Source organism: Periplaneta americana, chromosome 6 (genome assembly GCF_040183065.1).
Source record: "Periplaneta americana isolate PAMFEO1 chromosome 6, P.americana_PAMFEO1_priV1, whole genome shotgun sequence".
Lineage (NCBI taxonomy): Eukaryota > Metazoa > Arthropoda > Insecta > Blattodea > Blattidae > Periplaneta > Periplaneta americana.
Genome location: NC_091122.1, coordinates 48,987,481 through 49,007,516, shown reverse-complemented (window position 1 = coordinate 49,007,516; position 20,036 = coordinate 48,987,481). Strand labels below are relative to the sequence as shown.

The following is a 20,036-nucleotide window of genomic DNA, read 5'->3' as shown; positions in this document are numbered from 1 at the left end:
TTTAAATGTTCGGTATGGGGATGTCTTGTGATGTATCGGATTCATTTCAGATTCAGTTTGTTTAGATTAACGTCTTTTTTTAAAGTATGTTTAATGATTCAAAGTAAAGAATGGCGCATAAACATAGTGGAAACTTTTTTGAGGTGAGTGTTTCGAATTCTAAAGCGGTGATAAAACATTTACTTTGAAACCTCTCTCTGGGTGCCCCTGTCTCTGTCGAATCTAATGAAATGGCACTACGGGCTTTATAATTTTAGACTTCTAGATTATGAACTACACGAATAATTATGTCATCAGGTATTATAATTGTTCTCGGGTTTTCTATAACACGCGACACTCCAGTTTTTGGTACGGGAAAAGAAGAATGGCCTAATTTTCAGTGGGAAGGTAGTTTTGAATGTGAAGAATTCATGTGGAACGTCATTTGACTTTCAAACACATTTAGAAAAAAAAAAAAAAAAAAAATTGGAAAGTACTGATCGACATATTTTTGGTTATATGCAAAGGAAGGTATCACTTCTACTACTTGCTGCATGCTCTTTCGTTATTCCAGTCTCGTTCCTTGAGGTTGGATAAGGTTAGATGAAGGAATTGTGACTTCTCTGGAAATTAAGCAGAACATTAACTTGATAATAAATTAATAACTATTTACTGTAACTGTATTTAAGCAACTTACTATATTTATTATCCGAACTAATTGGGACTGGAGGTAGTTCGGATTATCAAATGTATGGAATTACTGTACCTGAACTTAAAAAAAAACACACATTGTACACTAATATAAATATAAAATGGTGATAGAAATCGTTGTCTTTCTTATTCTTCTAAACAGCTCCTTCTAGTTAATTTACACACCACTGCGGGTAGAGGAGGGAGCTTCATTGGATCTCCTTTTCCAATATTTTCTCATTTTCTATGCTTTCCATTTTGTACGTATAGTCAATAGTGCATTCGGATTATTTAGATTCTACTGTAGGCTATACATTACATACAGGTTGTGATAAAACATTTCCAGCATAGACAATAAAGTATGTTTTGACTGTAATAGATTTTTAGTTTATAATGTGATTCCTGCTTCTGTTATTTTGACCTTATTGTCTCTTCTTATGATTGCTTATAGGTGAAAATTACACCAGAACCTAAAAGGAAACCAGTAATTCAAGATGATAAAGATAACATTCTTGTTTTAGCCCCTTTTAATAGCTTACCGAAGATTGTATTTGAGAATGTTACAGTTGGAAGTTCAAAGCATCAGAATATTATTGTAAAAAATCCACAGGATTCCGAAGTTGAGGTACGTTATTCACTTTTATGATGTGTGTGTATTGTTGTTTTGTTTATTTGTGTGACAAGGGAAGAAAGGAAGAGAATATTGATGTATTAAACTGTATCTAGTGTAAGTTTATTTTTGGTGTAAACAGGAGGGCAGTGTGCATTCTTGCACTTGCTTAAACATATTCTTTGTACTTAAAAGAAATAATTTTCATAAATGACATGAAACTTTATTTCATATTCGTTAAGGATTATCCAAAGTACTGATATACACAATGGAAAATGTGTTAAAATTTTGATTGTGAGTTGCATGTTGTAGAGTAATGTAGAATATTTGTGACAATGTTTTAATAATAATTCAGTTATAAAAATTACGGATTTTGATTAATGCCTAAAAAGGAAAATTGTGATGGTTGTCTAGTGTAAGAATATATAGGAATAGAGGTCTCATGTTGTAGATTTACATAGGTACTCGTACTTTATACACTTTACTTTCGTTTTTTTTTTTTTTATTAAATCACGAACAGCTGTAACGCCAATATCATATTCTGATTCGACATGAAAGGTTCTGCTTTCCCAACCTCTAAATTAGGCCTATTTGCGCTTTTTTGGTTTCTTTTGACATCCATGGAAGACATTTTACATAATATAAATTATACAGTACGGCCACCTCAACAGTAGGACAAGGGCTGAATGGTACACGGATTTTACAATTGTGTGGAAGTTCTTGGGGTCATTACATTGAAAGCAGGTAATGACTAATTTACAAGTTGGGAAAAACACCCCCTCCAACAAGTAACTGTATAGGACTTCATATTTTATTCTGCAGCAAAAAAAGAGAAAGAGAGACTGTCAGATAATCCGCCGATCGGTTAATAGGGTGTCAGATAATCGGGGTTCTACTATATTTCGCCTGTGTTCAGGATGCTGCATAGTGACTTCTTAAGATAGAGTTCAACAAAATGAGATGAATTTCCGGTAATTTCCTAGAAGATGGGCAAAATCCAACATGGCTGACGAAAACTACCAAAAACGTTCTGCCAACTATGAACTCCAAATGTCACGAAACATCGCAAAATCAAAGAAGAAAAATCAAATATATATTCATATTTTTAAAGAAGAACAAGCCCTCCAAAAAAATGAAAATATATTTAATTTTTCGCCTTTGATTTTTTTGGCGTTTCGTGCCATTCGAACTTCATAATTGGTACTACTTTTCTGGCAGTTTTCATCCGCACTTTACCCCCAAAAATCACTAAAACACAAAACAAAACATAATAATTTATCATCTTATTAAATAAAATTCAATTCTCATGGACGTCTTCAACGACAACCTCTTCACTTCCAGTATAAATGACACAGGCTTTAAGGCAATCTAGACTTAAACCATGCAGGCAACAACGAACTAAACCAAAACTTTGTCGTACAGTCAACTTTGCGTAAATAAACCACGTGTTTACACTAAATGAAATTCTCTTCGAATACTTATTACACCTTAACTTCTACAGAAAATTCAGTAAATAATTCCTATAAACCACAGAAAAACAGTTTTCTTCTCAACATTCAACACAGTCCTTATTCACGAGTGAGAGAACTAAACCAAAATCGACACAAAATTTAATACATGAATTTCAGAACACGGTTTCCTTCCTTTCCCTCTTACTTCAAAATTCCAACCTTGTGCACACAAAATAAATTATTGGCACTGAGAAGTGCCTTTTCATAAGCATAATGATGCGCATTCGACAAATGCAGACAAATCTACAATATAACACCACTCACGTCAAACCAAGAAGAACAGGACAACGTCATTATTCATTCAAAATTAATGAAAATTCTAGAATAAATGACAACTATAACCAATCAAATCGAAAGAAAATCACAAAAATCATAAAATGAGAAACTTTCAATAGCTTTAGCCATCAGACAAAACATAACACCACTCACGTCAAACAACCAAGAACAATTGATAACGTCATTACCCATTCAAAATTAACGAAAATTCTAGAATAAATGACAACTATAGCCAATAAAATTAAAAGAAAATCACGGCGACACCTAGTACAAAAAACCTAGAACTAACATGTAAAAGTCACTACAAGATAACTAACATTTAACTCTGAAATAAAGAAGTTGGTAATACTTACTATATTCAATCAAGTGCCCGTCATCTATGAAATTGCCGAATTTCCTCCCATACAAACATCCCTGATGCTTATAAAATAAAAACTAAATAATTTAATTTTCTGTTCCTGGCACAGGTTGAACTAGATCGCCTTCCTCCAAAGGAACGTGGTCTACTCTTTAGTGATGTAGACTTTACTGTGGAAGCACATGGACAAAAGCTACTTCAAGTAACTTGGTCACCTCCTGAAGCTGGTTCATGGCGTCATATGATCAAAGTGAAGAACAGCTACTGTCTGAAGTTGGATATTGCAATTGCATGCAGTTCTGTTGATGCACAAAAGGTAGAAATACACACACACCCATAAAATGTATCGCTGTTCTTCATACAACGAATATTTTGGTAATATATCAGTATTGTAACCTCCTGGTTGTTTGTAAGTGAAATGAAGTGAGGTCTGTGTTGCAGTAAGTGTATGCAATATAAAAGTCGTAGATGTTACTCTATGCAACAATGTTGTATTGGCAATTTTCTGATGGTATAGATATTGAAGTACCTTACGAGCATATTGAATTTATAAAAAAAAGAACTTGTGAAATAGTCTTGAAATGAGCACATACCTAATTTTCACAGCAAGTGTATAATTCTTACTGGATAGCTTAAGTTATTGTCCCATTATTCTATGAATAATACATTCATTTGTTAATGCTAAAATAATTCTAACACTGTTGTTATTGTTGTTATACAATGCTCTGCTATTTTATCAATTAGGCTTAGTTGGATTTTTCACAGCAATATGGAGCTTTAAAATGCAGTTTTCTCAAAACTTTAAATTTTGAGTTGCTTCCATTTTGAACTGGCCCATCGAATGATGTGTAAAGGAATTACAGTACTGTCCCTGTATCCACGGTTTCAGTTATGTATAGTTAACATCAATGATTTTTTCTTACATGTTTTACCTCGCAGCATCTTAATCTGAAGAGTTTTATAGATCACCAATACTATGCTTAGTGGCATTATACCCACTATTTCCTTTTCACTGTCATATGTGCTATTGTAGCAACCTACACAATGGGATATTATAGGGTTTGCTGTTATCCGCAGTTTCACATATCTGCAGTATATTTTGGAACGTATTCCCTGTGGATACAGAGGATTACTATACAATATAAAAGTAACCATTTTGCAAAAGTCGAAGTTCTGCAATACACATTTTATAAGTCAAATGTAGTGTATACTTACGGAACTTCATACCCATGTGTCAGCATGAATGAATTATAACATAAAAGCAATATCTTCTTTTTGCATTCTTCAGATCATTAAATGAAAATAAATGTTGCAAGAGACGTGGCTAGTATATCGTCGCTGTGTCTCCAAAATCTGCTACATGTTTTTAAAGATATTTTGCTGGGATAAGAATTCACTTTTATTTCCCTTGATTTTCAAAGCTACTTTCGGTATAATTTCAATCATTAGAAGAAAAATTATTAAATATACTTACTTACAAATGGCTTTTAAGGAATCTGCAGTTTCATTGCTGTCTTCACATAAGCCTGCCATCGGTTCCGATCATTAATCCAGTATTTCTAGTCGCGACTCTGTTATTCCCGGCGTGACTCCTCCTCTTTGCTTACGTCTTAGGAAGTGAAGGCTCTATAAAGTCTAGGTAGGTAGTATCGTTCGTCATATTTGTTCTTTCGTTGCCGAGCTACCATACGAGGAATCTATTTGCCACACCGTTAAACATTATCATGTCGTAGCTCCTATGATAATAAATCAAATGCACTGTAATTCAGCAAATGATTGAGCGGCAAATAACGTCTTCGTGTACTTTCTGCAAGCGCCAACGAAAGAGCCAAAATGGCGGGCGATTATATTAAGTATTTATCGAGCCTTAAGAAATGAATAACGTCTTCCTCAGCGAATGACAAGACGGACACGTTTAAATGTAGCTGACCTGCAACATGATTGGCTGCCGGAAATTAGAGCGACGGGACTATAACATCATATCCCACCTTCCTCAAGTCCATTTTAATATTATCCTCCCATCTATGTCTCGGCCTCCCCAAAGGTCTTTTTCCCTCCGGTCTCCCAACTAACACTCTATATGCATTTCTGGATTCGCCCATATGTGCTACATGCCCTGCCCATCTCAACGTCTGTATTTAATGTTCCTAATTATGTCAGGTGAAGAATACAATGCATGCAGTTCTGCGTTGTGTAACATTCTCCTATAACTTCATCCCTCTTAGCCCCAAATATTTTCCTAAGAACCTTATTCTCAAACACCCTTAATCTCTGCTCCTCCCTCAAAGTGAGAGTCCAAGTTTCACAACCATACAGAACAACTGGTAATATAACTGTTTTATAAATTCTAACTTTCAGATTTTTTTTACAAAAGTTTCTTAACCGAATAATAACATGCAATTCCCATATTTAATCTGCGTTTAATTTCCTCCCGAATGTCATTAATATTTGTTACTGTTGCTCCAAGATATTTGAATTTTTCCATCTCTTCAAAAGATAAATTTCCAATTTTCATATTTCCATTTCGTACAATATTCTGGTCACGAGACATAATCATATACTTCATCTTTTCGGGGTTTACTTCCAAACCTATCTAATTGCTTCAAATAAAATTTCCGTGTTTTCCCTAATCGTTTATGGATTTTCTCCTAACATATTCACGTCATCTGCAAAGACAAGAAGTTGATGTAACCTGTTCAATTTCAAACACTCTGTATTATCCTGAACTTTCCTAATGGCATATTCTAGAGTGAAGTTAAAAAGTAAAGGTGATAGTGCATCTCCTTGCTTTAGCCCGCAGTGAATTGGAAAAGCATCAGACAGAAGCTGGCCTATATGGGCTGCTGCAAGTTTCATTGAGACACATTTTAATTAATCGAACTAGTTTCTTGGGAATACCAAATTCAATAAGAATGTTATATAATACTTCTCTCTTAACGGAGTCATGATATGAAATATACCAAAAGTAACTTTCAAAATCCAGAGAATTAATAGTGACAATGCATTTTTCTTTCTTCTGCAAAATCTTTTAAGAACATGTAACGGATTTTGGAGGCACAGCAATGATACTTCAAAATTACAGATGCTGTGATGTGTAAAGTTATGATTTATTTTCTTCCAGGGAAAGAAGAAAAATGTTAAACCATTGAGGGCTCAGAACACCAGTTCGAGTACAGTAACTGTTAAAAAAAGTGGTATCAAACCTTTCTCATACTCAAAGACTAACATTTCTATGGAAGCAAGAAGAAAATCTAATAAATTGTCTAGTCAGATCATCAACACCACTTCACAATCAAATCAGATCAAACAAAAACAGAGGCTACCCAGCTCAAACGAGGAATTTATTGCTATCAAAAACAACAGACTACCACCCTGCACAGTTCCAGCTACACCAACTCGTCGGAAAACTTATGTTATTGTGAACGATGCTAATAAGGAAAATAAAGAATCTGAGCAATTCCCACTTGCAACAGATTCCAGTCCTTTGTCTGGCTTACGACGTGGGCAGTCTCCTGCTGTGTTAAGTACACCACTTCAACAGAAATTATCCAGGATTGGAAGAGAAAATAAAGATCTCACTAAAACAAAAACCTACAACAGTCATCCACGTAGAGAAGTTTGTTCCACTGGTGGGAAGAAGAAGTTTAGGAGGCATGATACAAATGATCGATTACCTATTGAAAGTCCAAACTTCACAAAGGAAGGTAGAAATGATACATCACCTTTAAAAGGTCGAAATTTTAATGAAATATTAGACGCCTTAAATTTTACACCAACATCGCCTACAGAATTAGATACAGAGACATGTCAGTATTCTACTGTTAACAGTAACATATCATCTGTTACTGATCGTAGACAAACCTTTGAAATTCCATCTTTGTATCTTGGGTATGAGTCAAGAGTACAGGTAGGTAGCAGTTCCAGGTATGAAGAGACAAGAGCGGTCATTGATTCGAGATACGAAAATGAAGAGACAAGAGCGGTCATTGATTCGAGGTATGAAAATGAAACTGAAATTGAAGTTACTGAAGAACTTGTCTATACCACAAGAAGAGTTAGACAAGTACAGTCATTTACACAACAGTGCAATCTGCTTGAAAATGAAAAATTTGATGACAGCTTGGAACAAGATATTTTTGAAGGTTCTTTTACAGAAAGTAAAGACATGAAATGGAATACATGTCGAGAACGTGTTCATTTCAAATCGGAAGAGAGTGAAGAGAATGAAAAGGAAAATGAGTCTGTTTTGGAAAGGACTAGTTACAATCAATATTGCACTGGAATCACACCTAAGCTTGATAAACTCACCTTAAGTGCCCAAAACTTATCGTTCTCAAAAATTCAATCACCAGTAGATTTTTCTTTCCTACCGCCAACAGTTAATGATAGAAGGTGCTCCACTGTTATGAAAACAGAAGAACGCAATGCTAATGAACCTACTTCAAAAGAAATATGCAAAGATCTCTTTTCTACTGATTTGGATAGCATAGATGCGTCTGCTTGTCAAGATATGAGCTGTCTAAGCTCTGAGACATATGTGAAGTCAAGTTCTTCATTTCCTGATATGAACTTTCATTATTCTGATATTAGCTGCCAAGAAAGTAGCTTTGAATTGGATAGTAAGGATGAGGGAAAGCCTACAGTTGCTGGAAATAATGAAGAAAATAGTGCACAAAGTGTGATTGAAGCAGGATTATGGCTAGTCCCACAAAATTCTGAGAAACATTCAGTCAAACTGCCCGTCAGTACCAATATCCGTACCTTAGACACTATTACAGAAGAAAGCAAGTGCTCAGAGAGTATTGTATCTAATGAACTGTACATAGAACAAAAGGAAAGAATGTCTCAGATTCCTGTAAAAAATACTGAAAAATGTGAGTCTAGGGGTATATTTCTAGAGATTTCACCACCAAAAGGACAGCTCTGTGGGATTGATATTCCATTAGATTCACATTCAAAACAGAAAGGATCTCGTATTGCTGGATGGTCGAAGACTTCTGTTAAAAGCAAGATTGGGACACTTAGAAGTACAACTAAAGGTAAGACAAAAGTTGAAGGCATGTACAGTGAAATACCGTGTAATAAAATGTATCATACCATTAGTGAAGCCCGGAATTTTAGGTGCTTAAAGTTAAGAATGACACTGAGTGTAGATGAATAGATGTGGTGCCTATGAGGAGGGTTTTAAACCTAGTTCGTAGGAGTGTGATATGTAACAATAGACAACAGAGATCACAAATTGTGCGCTAATTTGTAAGTGGTAGTTAAGAGAATTACAGACCTTTAACGATACCAGAAGGAAAATACTGAATGTCAAGAATGATGTGTGAGAGAAGTGGGGTCATGGCTTCTATTTTATAAACTATACTGAGGAACAATATTAACTTTTAGCACCTAAAATTCCGGGCTCTAACCATTAGATCATTTTTCTTATTGTCTTTGTCTCATAAAGCCTGTAAGTGTATTCACACATTTATTTGATAGTTGAGCTGTTCAGAGCAAAAGTGGTGTAAGTCAAAATTGAGTAATGAGATTTAAGGTAAAATACAGTGCAAAGTAGCAATTAATATGTTCTTCGTGCTATCCACTGACTATTAATAGTTTAAATAAATTGAATAGCAAAGTAGCAATTAATATGTTCTTCGTGCTATCCACTGACTATTAATAGTTTAAATAAATTGAATATTAATTGCTACTTTGCGCTGTATTTTACAGCATGTTTACTTTAACCCTCAATACCCATTTTTGACTTACACCACTTCTGCTGTGAACGGCTCAACTATCAAATCAATGTGTGAATATATTTACAGGCTTTATGAGACGGACAAAAGAAAAATGATCTAATGGTTAGAGCCCGGAATTTTAGGTGCTAAAAGTTAATATTTGTTCCTCGGTATAGTTTATAAAATAGAAGCCATGGTCCCACTTCTTTGACACATCATTCTTGACATTCAGTATTTTCCTTCTGGTATCGTTAAAGGTCTGTAATTCTCTTAACTACCACTTAAACAGGAAACATATTTGCAACCAAGATCTCTTCAAGTGATATCTCCATCCAGTGCTTTTGCTTCAGTAAAGTCTCATTTTACAAACCTATGGATCAACAATTGGCTCTCTTCTGACAAAGGAAAAATTTTACAGTCCGTACAAAAGAAACCAAATGACCTGGAAAAGTACAAAAACTTGCCCAGACATGTTCAAACATTTTTAACAAGAGCCAGAACAAATCACATTGTCACTCAATTGTACCTACACCGATTTCACATTTCTGATAATCCTACTTGTCTGTGGTGTAATAATCATGATGAAGATCTGGAACACCTTCTTCTATACTGTCCATCCATAAATCACAAAAGAAGTAAATTATAATGATCAGTACCAGTTGCAGAAGTCACAGCCCTGCAGTATATATTGACTACACCTCAACTCTGGCTACTAGCAACAGGCATCTATAATGAACACCGATCAAAATACCCCTCATTTCTCGTGAAAAACAACTGAATAGACTACAGTGGACTTTATGTTGTCGGCAGGCAGCTGGATATATTAAGAAGATTGATTGATTAACTACCACTTACAAATTAGCACACGGTTTACAAGATTCATTACCCAGTCCTTGTGACTCTGTTGTCTATTATTACATATTGGGCTCCTGTGAACTAGGTTTAAAACCCTCCTCACAGGCACTACACCTCTTCTGCTCCGAATGGTTCAGTTCTAAGTCCTATAAGAAGGTATGAGTGTACATCACATGGACTGCATCTGAATGGTAGAGACAAGGAGCAACTTACCTTCTACCACAGGTAGCCATGTTAAAAAAAAGAGTTGTTAGTTAATGTTAAAGCTTCTCCTTTTTTTTAGGTTATACCTCCCACCAGTAAAGGTACGGTCACACGTTGCTACTTTTGCAGCGCTGCAGTACAAAAAACTGCGCAACTCTCGTACTACAACCTGTGAACAACGGTGCAACCCGAAAAGTAGCAGCTGCCGAACCTGCTATCCGCTACTTTTTCATGCTGCGCGCAGCTTAGAAGTAGCGACGTGTGAACAGTGTTCTCAGGGTTGCAGCCGCAGCATTTTGATATCGGTTTTGTTGAAACTTTTGCTGCGGTTGCGACCAGTGTTACCACCCAAATGTGCCAATGATATTTTTATTCTTTGGATATATTTTAATGTAAGATGTGATGAAAATAAATTATTTGTAACAGTTACTAAATGTACAACACAGTCTGAGTATATTTGCTGATGATATAATTCATTTTTTTAATTTTCCGTAACGTAGTTTCAAACAGGAAGGGTTGCCAACATTGATTACGTGAATATGCTGTTGGTTATCATTTAAGTATATTGGCGTTTTTAAAAGCTTTATAGTAAAAATAATGCCAATTTCTGAACACTAGTTAGGATAGAAAAGCAAATAATAGATAAGAAAGCTTTCGCATGAGTTTCTTAATAATGCGAACATAACCACAAAATGTATATTGAGAAATCAACGCGAAGATAGCAAGCTGCAGCTAGACTGCAGCTGCAAAAGTAGCGCCTTGTTTGTGAACAGACTCGCAACCTCCAGTTGCAACTTTTGCAGCGGTCGGGTTGCACAGCACGAAAAGTGTGCAGCACGCTACTTTTGGCTTACGTGTGAACATGACACGCAACTTTTGCAGCTGCAATACAAAAGTAGCGACGTGTGACTGTACCTTAAGGTGTTTAATATAAATTCAATTAAGTGATGAATATTATGAAGTTTCAAACAATGAAACTTCGTGCTTATGGATTCTTTGAGATCAGTTCCATTTAACCTAATATTTCAGGATATATAATATCCTGTGTAATTTCTATAAAATAAACAAAGAAGAAATACCAATCTACATCACAGACACACTTCATTGCTAAAACTCCAGTTGTGAACGAAATTCCTCCATGGAAATGGGTGATTTCAGAACATAGCATACAAATTCCAGGAAATCATTCCAAAAATGATCCTCCATACATTAAGTTAGATGCCATGGAACTACTCTGCAGCACATATAAGGATAATCTTGATTTAGTGTATGCATTCTGAAATACATTTTTATAGTATCAAGTTACAGCTTTGAATTATATATAACCAGTTACATTTGTGTGCTATGTCCAGGTGTTCAAGCCCATCGGCCTCGTAAAAGTGAACCTTACACTAAAATACCTCGAAAAGCAATTGCCAAATTAACTCTGTCAGCATCCAAGAAACGGAAGGAAGAATCTGTTAAACTTTACAGTCCTGACGATATTCTTAACAAATTAGCTAATCCTGGACTTTTTGAGGCATCAGCTGCTGGCGAGCCCTTTATAACAAGCTCAGTGTACTATGATGAAGAATGGATGGTACAGCAAGAGAGGGAATTTGTAAAGTGGCTTAATTCTCTGTTAACTCCACCAGAGGAACTTGACAGCACAACAGCACTTCCGAAAGGTAAGATTCATAATAATAGCAATGTAATTTCCATAAAAGATCTGTAGCTAATAGAGAGCAACTCATTTGTGTTTTTGAAAAGTATTTGTTTTGTAGAATTTATGTACAAAATTATGCCTTAACTAAAAAAAATTACTTTACACTAGTGATAAATAATAAAACATGACTGCACTACTATCATACATTACACTTAACATGCCTACAGTATGGCATTGATTTAAGAAAACCCGAATTCAGCCACACAGTAGTGATAGCAATACTGAACATACAGTAGATCTGCAGCAATGATTGCCTTCTACTGACCATAAATTCTAGAATTGATATACTAGGCACTCTGTAGTATACTTCGTTAGTGAAATGTTCATCTATTATTTGCTACCTTTTAACCCATACACCTCACATGTGATACAATTTGTTTCTGTCTTTTTTTCCCCCAGTGGATGTAGCTGAATTGTGGATTCAGAGCTGTCGCACCCAGGACATAGAGCCAGCTCCATCTCGAGAGACTGTTTCTTCAAAATACCACACACAGCACCGCCTGGATGCCTTACGGAAAGCTGCTTACTCTTTGTTTCGTTCGCATGATGTCGCACAGATATTATCCAGAGTTGTAGTGCATGTGGACAAGAAGCTAATTGAAATCCGCAGTGATAGAGATCTTCCTCGTGATTTTGGTAATTATGAAAATCAGTTTTATCTTGAAACAGTTGCATTATTGCATGTTTAATTAATTCTTACAAAATATCTTCATAATTTTTGTAAGTTTCAAATTCAGGTAATAGTTAGATATAATCTTCAGTGATGGTATTAGTTTCGGGCATCGATTTTGATGTCTGCCCTTGGGCACATAGTCCAGTTGGTGAACATGTGTTATGGCTGTTATTATCGCACATCCACATTGACCTGCTTTGACCCAAGAAGCGAAAGCACAGATGCCTGTTCGTAAACTTCCTAATTCCCTGAAGCTTGTACAGTCTGTGTTGAAATCGAGGTGCTATGAGTGTCTGTATTGAAGTCTGAGAGATTTGTATGTCCTATATGTGGGTAATTCCATATGAAATCGATCAGTAAAAAACCTCGCATTTTTTTATACTCTAATTTTTTCCCTATTTATACAAGGTGCTGAGGAGAGTGCATTTTCAAAAATATACTATCAAAAGTCAAACAGTTTTCGTATTATTGAGCGACAAATTTAGCATATTTTATAAAAACAAGCCTCTTTCAGTGCTCAGAACTCTGGAACCATTTACTGCAGAACATTGAACGAGAGCTCATTTTGAAGCTGACATTTGGTAGGTTATGTTAAGAAGTAATCCTTATTTTTATTGTATGCAGAGAGATAGATAATCTGATTTTACTTACTTTTAGGCTTTTTGCCATTTTGTAAAAATGTAAAAAAAAAATTGAGAAAAAACCTTGCATTATTAAGGGGGATTCGGCATTGTTTGCTTAGTGGTACGACAATAAGTTTCGAGGGTATTAAATAGATTATTTTCACATGCCTGGACTTGAACGGTGCAGTACCTCACACACTGGCTGAGAGCTGAAGATAAGCGAGCGTTGGGCGTCATTTTACTCCTGTGTTTATGAAAACCTAGCACAGCCATGACTGCTAGACGACACATCACGTGTTTATGTCTCCTGGCCTTGCTTACCTCTGCTAGCTCGTGCCTCATAGTTAGCTGGTTAGTTCACGCACGTACTATTTATTTTCTTTATTTGATATTTTCAATACTTTCTTATCAACATGCCATCAGTAAAAAAATATGTGTTTATTTGTACTTTCAATGCGGAATCTAACTATATATTTTTAAAATATTTTTTCCTTGGCAAAGGCGTCTTAATGAGGAAAAATCTAAATTTCTCCATTTCCATAAAAAGTAAGAAAATCTGTTTATATGTCAATATAAACTTTAATTTCTCAGCATCAAAATAAACCATGATTTTGATCATTGGGTGAAAGGGTTTCGGAGCTACAACAGTTTAAAGTTGCAAATTTTATGAAAATACGATAAATTTAAATATTTTTAATTTAAGCACTATGAAGTTCTGATGCCTCAAACTTTGCACAAAGCATTATATCATAATTCTCTATGTACAAAAAAAGTTTTATTGTATTTAGAAATTGTAAGGTCAATTTTCTCTATATTTCGGTCGATTTGAGATTGAATAGTTCATATGCTTAATTTTGTGTGTTATAACTCAAATTTGTTGTGAAACACAGTGGTTCCCAATCTTTTTTGACAGACGACACACTTTACTGAATGCCCACGATATTGTGACACACTTGTTTGTTTTTATTAATAAGAATATAGTAATTAATGTTTTTCTTCTGGAATAAAAAAGATCGTGGAACTCTGTAGAATATTTTACAGTCAACGGAGATGATTACAGTTCACTGCACAGGTATTTTGTCCTTTTAACTGCCTTTTCATTCAACTAAGACTTTCAAGATATTAGTGGAATTCGAAGAAAAATTATATTAAAAGTATAGTTATTTACACATATTTCAGTGCCATGATGAAAAATGAGTGAGAAAATTGCCAGAACGCCGTAAGCCATTCCTCAGGTTGTAGTTTCAACAAGGTAGTGCTCCATCCCGCTGGTTGCTGGATGTGTGGAGTGTATTCTTAGGGCATTGGATAGGACTAGATGGGACGCCTGAATTGGACTCCACGTTCTCCTGACATCAGGCCGCTGGATTTTTTTTTTTTTTTTGTGCTAAATGAAGGACAGGGTGTACACCACTAAAGAGAGGACCTTAGAGACCTCCGTGCCTGGATTGTGAAAGCCATTGGTATCATTTCTCCGAGCATGTTGGAGTGGACCTGGACGGAAATCGAATTCAGAATAGACATCCATTGTGCCACCAAAAGGGCTCACATGGTAGTTTGTGATTCTTTGGTATTGAGAGCAAGATAAAAATTCGCCATTCCTGTGTAGACACCCTGTATTGTGGATTCGTGGCTGTACCTCTTTCCTCATAGATCCTCTCACAAATTTAAAAATATCGAATGTGTTGAAAATGTTTACAAATGTAATGCTTTCTTTCAGGTTTGAAATGTAAAGTAATGGAACTGTTGCTTAGCTATAATCCTTTGTGGCTCCGAATTGGCTTGGAGACCGTATATGGCCAAACAATTCCATTGGAATCAAATTCTGACGTCCGGGGCTTAGCCAAGTTCATTGCAATGCGTCTCCTTTCTGATCCGTACATAGTACAGCAGAATACCCACCCTACAGTGTGCCATCTTTACCTGCCTGGATTTGAAGATGCCATGAAGAAGTTTACTCTAAAGAAGTTTCTCTTGCTTGTCTATTTCTTAGATAAAGCAAAAGAAAGGAAGCTTATAAGTCATGATCCATGTCTGTTCTGCAAAGATTCGAAGTTAAAAGTAAGTGATTACCTTATTTGAAACCAGCAGAATTCTTAACATTGTGCAATAATAAAATCTTTTATCACTTGATTACTGTGATAGTTTTAAATTCTTAATGTGCTAATGTAGTTTGTTTTCAGTTGTTTTCCATATGATATGTATGACTCAGTATTTTTTTTTTTATTGGGTTATTTTACGACGCTGTATCAACATCTAGGTTATTTAGCGTCTGAATGAAATGAAGGAGATAATGCTGGTGAAAAGAGTCCGGGGTCCAGCACCGAAAGTTACCCAGCATTTACTCGTATTGGGTTGAGGGAAAACCCCGGAAAAAACCTCAACCAGGTAACTTGCCCCGACTGGGATTCGAACCCGGGCCACGTGGTTTCGTGGCCAGACGTGCTGGCCGTTACTCCACAGGTGTGGATGACTCAGTATTGTTAAGTTCTTTGCTTAACCTGGGAAAATTTACTGTACGTCAATACAACATTTTTATTTATTCGACATACTGTAGGCCTATTCACCTTTCAACTCTTTGCACTTACCACAATAATCATAAAGTAATTGAAGGGTTCAGATCCATAGTGGGCCAAGCGCCATTTATTAAAAACTGAGAAAACGAGGGTTAGTTAAAGTTAAGTGAATATTATAGTTTAATGAAGATTGACATATCATTTAGTTTGAATGTGTATATTTTATATAACTTGCTATATGTTTCCATTGAATTATGGTAATAATTTCATTTTAACCCTTGTTTTCTACAGTTATAGTAAATTGCATTTGGCCCACTATGGTTCTGAACCCTGCACTTCTAAAGCCCAGTTGCAGAAACACCGATCAAATATGATTGGCTATCAAGGAGGGTTTGATTGGCCATCAGTTCTATTTCTGTTGCAGAAAGAACAATCAGTATTTGATCGGAGATCAGTCTTCCATCAGATTTGATCAACAGATTTTTGCTGGTTAAGTGACTGATCATTGATCAACTATTTATGTTATTCTCTTTATAGTGCACTTTATCATTTATATAGTAAATAGTTATAGCATAACAATATTGTTTTCGACATAATGGATTCTTCTGATGAAGAAATTCTAGAATGAAAAAAATATTAAGAAGGAGGCATTTTCGTGACAGACATGAATTGTTTTTATGTATAATGACAGAGAATTTGAGCAAAGATTTAGATTAAGTAAGGATTCGTTGTTTTGTTACTTTCAAAAATTGAAACAAATATATGCAGACAGACAAATCGAAACCTTCCACTTTCTTCTATGAACGAAGTTCTAATAACGCTGATATTTCATGCTGTTGGAATTTTTCAGGTGGTCTTGGGTGATCTTGTTGGGGTCCACAAATCAACTATTTGCCGGGTAGTTAGGAATGTTACGTGTGAAAATGCTTTGTTATCGCAGGATCTCGTAAAAGTTCCCAAACTCAGACAGGGAAAGATTTGAAATCCAGAGAGAAATTTCAGCCATGTCAGGATTTCCAAGAGTAAATGATCGTATAGACTGCTCACATCCCCATCCAATCACCTGGTTGAAATGATGCCGAACTTTATCGAAATAGAAAAGGTTTCTTTTCTGTGAATATACAGGCAATATGTAGCCTACACCATCATTGAAATTCTGGAATGTTGTAGCCCATTGGCAACACAATATTTTTAATGAGTAGGTTACGAGCTCAATTTGTAAACAGAGAGATGGGAAATTGAATTATTTTGGGTTATGGAGGCTATGCATGTTCCAATTTATTGTCTACTCCCCTAGCAAATCCCACAATAGAAGCCCCCCCCCCCACACGTTTTTTTTTTTTTGCTTCATTTTTTTCAATATATTGTAGTTATATACAAATAAATAAAATCCGCCTGTTTCCTTTCTACAAAAAGCAACAAAACAGCAAAACCTTCATTTGTTTTCCTAGTCACTGCCCACTTGATGTGTTCGTTTCACGACTTTTCAAGAGCATCAAATTGGCTGTGATTGCTTAATAGCACTGTTGTCAAATGCATTTATTTCTCAAATCAGCAATTAGTAAATCAGAACAAGTTGATTGGAGATTCACGTTTATGCAATGCAATGAACAATCAAATAAATCAGACATCAACTGATTGGCGATCTGATTGATTTGATTTGATTTGCGTTTCTGCAACCGGGCCTAAGCCTTTTAAAAAAATTTTGTCTTGATGTACAAACCACTATTCCACAATAGTTAACACTGTTTCATTTGATGGGAAATAGGTGATAGTCTGAGGGATTGGGGGATAGAAAAGCCAACCTCATTTTCTGCAACACAATCAGGGAGCAGGTACATTGTCTTGTAAGAACAGCACACTTTTGGAATAATACCACAACGTTTCTCCACAATTTTTTCCCGAAGCTTGGTTAATAATGAAGAATAAATAATACACCCCTGCCACGTGCAGTTTTACCTTGTTCTAAATCTGTCATAATTCTGTCTTTGCCCAAAAACTGCTGTGTCACCACTGTGGTAGAGGCTGATTAGACTCAGAGCCATAGTGCGGCCAGAAGAATTATATCAATGGAAAAATCCATGACTCCATCAGGAATCGAACTCGCGACTTTTATTGCCACTTGAAGTTCATTGTCCTTGAACTTGGATGAACCTGCTAGCGAAGAATCTAATGACAAGCCCCTCGTCAAGTAGACCATTGAAAACTCTTCAGCTGCCATCAGTGTAAAGTTTATGTTATACATATAAACATAATTTTGGATAAATCTATATCATCTCTCTGATACTTCTCTACAGATTGAATGCCTTAATTTCTTACAGGATAGTCGTCAGATTCTGCTTGCATTCTCGAGGGATCTGCTTGCTGGAGTTGGTGATATAACGAAACATCTAAAGACTCTCGGTTATGTTGTAACACAGAGTCAGAATTATCTGGATGAATTCGAATACGCTGTTACTTGTCTTGGAACTGATTTACGTGATGGTGTCAGACTTACGTAAGTGTGGAAATGCAGTTTTTCTTATAAACATATTTGTTCAATTCCCATCTTGTGTATGTTCTAGCTTTTCATTTGGAAGCGTCCTAGTTGTAACAGAATAAGTGGACACCAAAAGAACTAGATACATTCCCTGATAGAGTATTGTATTGTATTGTATTGTATTTTATTTATTAACATTCCACGGTATTCATACATTGCTTACAGCTAGAATATGGAACAAGTCAAAAAGCTTAATACTATTATAAAGTCTTAATTTATAGTCACAATCTAGATGAAATATATACAGACGAGATTTACAATATAGTCTACTAGTACAACACAAAGTTTTAGTATCAATTTCATGAAGTGTTACTGAATGTCATGAATTCACCTACAGAATAGAAGGCGTGAGAAATTAGGTATTTCTTTAATTTGGCCCTAAATAATTTTATTTTTGAGTTTCATTTTTTATATCGGTACGGAGGCTATTAAATATTTTTACTGCCATATAACGCACTCCTTTTTGATAGCACGATAGACTTGCCAATGGAGTATGAAAGTCATTTTTTTTACGTGTATTTATGCTATGAACTGTTGAATTAGTTACAAAGTTTTCACGATTACATACGAGGAAGATTATTAATGATAAGATATACTGACAAGCCATGGGCATTATTTGTAGTTTTTTTTTTTTAAATAGTCCTACACGATTCCCTAGATTTGGCACCTACTATTATTCTAATTACTCTTTTTTGTAATAGAAATATACTGTTACTATCTGTGGAATTTCCCCAGAATATTATTCCAAAACTCATTACTAAGTGGAAGTACCGGTATGCAAAGTATATTGTTTTTAAGGTATTGAAATTTACTATCTTTTGCATAGATCTAATAGCAAAACAAGCTGAATTTAGTTTAGGGGTAATTTCTTTAATATGATTTTTCCAATTTAACACATCGATTTTTAAGCCAAGAAATTTGGTTGTTGTTTCTAATATGGATCTATTGTTAATTATTGCGCTAGAAATTTGTGAGGTTGAATTTGGACAAGATTTAAATTGAATTATGTTAGTTTTGTTACAATTTAATACAAATTCATTGACTGAGAACCAGTACAATATGGATTGTGAAGCAAGGTTTTTCTAAGTACTTTGGTTACCCTTCCATTCTCCCACTAGTATCCAGATTTATGCACAGAATTCATGTTATATTCAACTCTCTGTGTAAATTATATTCTTTGTCGATGTCAACAATTGTACTGCAGTTGATTGTACATATACTTATAAATGAATATTGCAATAGAATAATACAGGGTTTCCAATCTCTCCAGAGCCTCCAACATGTACAGCACTTTCTCGCTCTATTGCAAATCTATTGACAACTGGAATGCGACTAGCAGAATATCAAGTTTGTCAATATTAACTCAATAGACACATTCCATGATGCATATAATAGTTCTTCATTGAAAAATTAATTTTACAAAAAAAATCAGTGTTACAACCTTGTTGCCTGCAGGTATTCAATTATAGAACAATATTAATATATACAAGATTTATGGTCAAGTGCACCTACCTCGATTAATTTCGGCCATTTCGTGGAGACTACTAAAGTTTACATGTACAGTAGTGTGCAAATTAATCCTAACACGACATATTTTTACATTTTCTGTCATTGTTGGCCTCACAGCTACTCATACCGCTTTAATTGACATCTGTAGTACATGTAATTCCATTGTTGAAGGTCTGTCATTATTTTTTTTTATAATACTGTATGTGACATTTTGCCTGTCGTTTTGTACTTGTAAGCATTTCAGTTGTGTTGAAGACTTAATACT

General features: G+C 35.2%; 1 protein-coding gene across 1 annotated transcript in view; it reads left to right on the top strand.

Annotated features, from left to right (window-relative positions):
* The window catches only part of asp (abnormal spindle), a 43,795-nt gene continuing 23,759 nt past the window's right edge, over positions 1 to 20,036 (top strand). The window contains exons 1-8 of the mRNA XM_069828064.1: positions 1 to 143; positions 1,121 to 1,294; positions 3,534 to 3,740; positions 6,546 to 8,463; positions 11,559 to 11,873; positions 12,311 to 12,547; positions 14,928 to 15,268; positions 18,045 to 18,220. Coding sequence (XP_069684165.1) covers positions 111 to 143; positions 1,121 to 1,294; positions 3,534 to 3,740; positions 6,546 to 8,463; positions 11,559 to 11,873; positions 12,311 to 12,547; positions 14,928 to 15,268; positions 18,045 to 18,220 — 3,401 coding nt within the window. The 5' untranslated portion in view covers positions 1 to 110. The remainder of the gene's footprint in view (positions 144 to 1,120; positions 1,295 to 3,533; positions 3,741 to 6,545; positions 8,464 to 11,558; positions 11,874 to 12,310; positions 12,548 to 14,927; positions 15,269 to 18,044; positions 18,221 to 20,036) is intronic.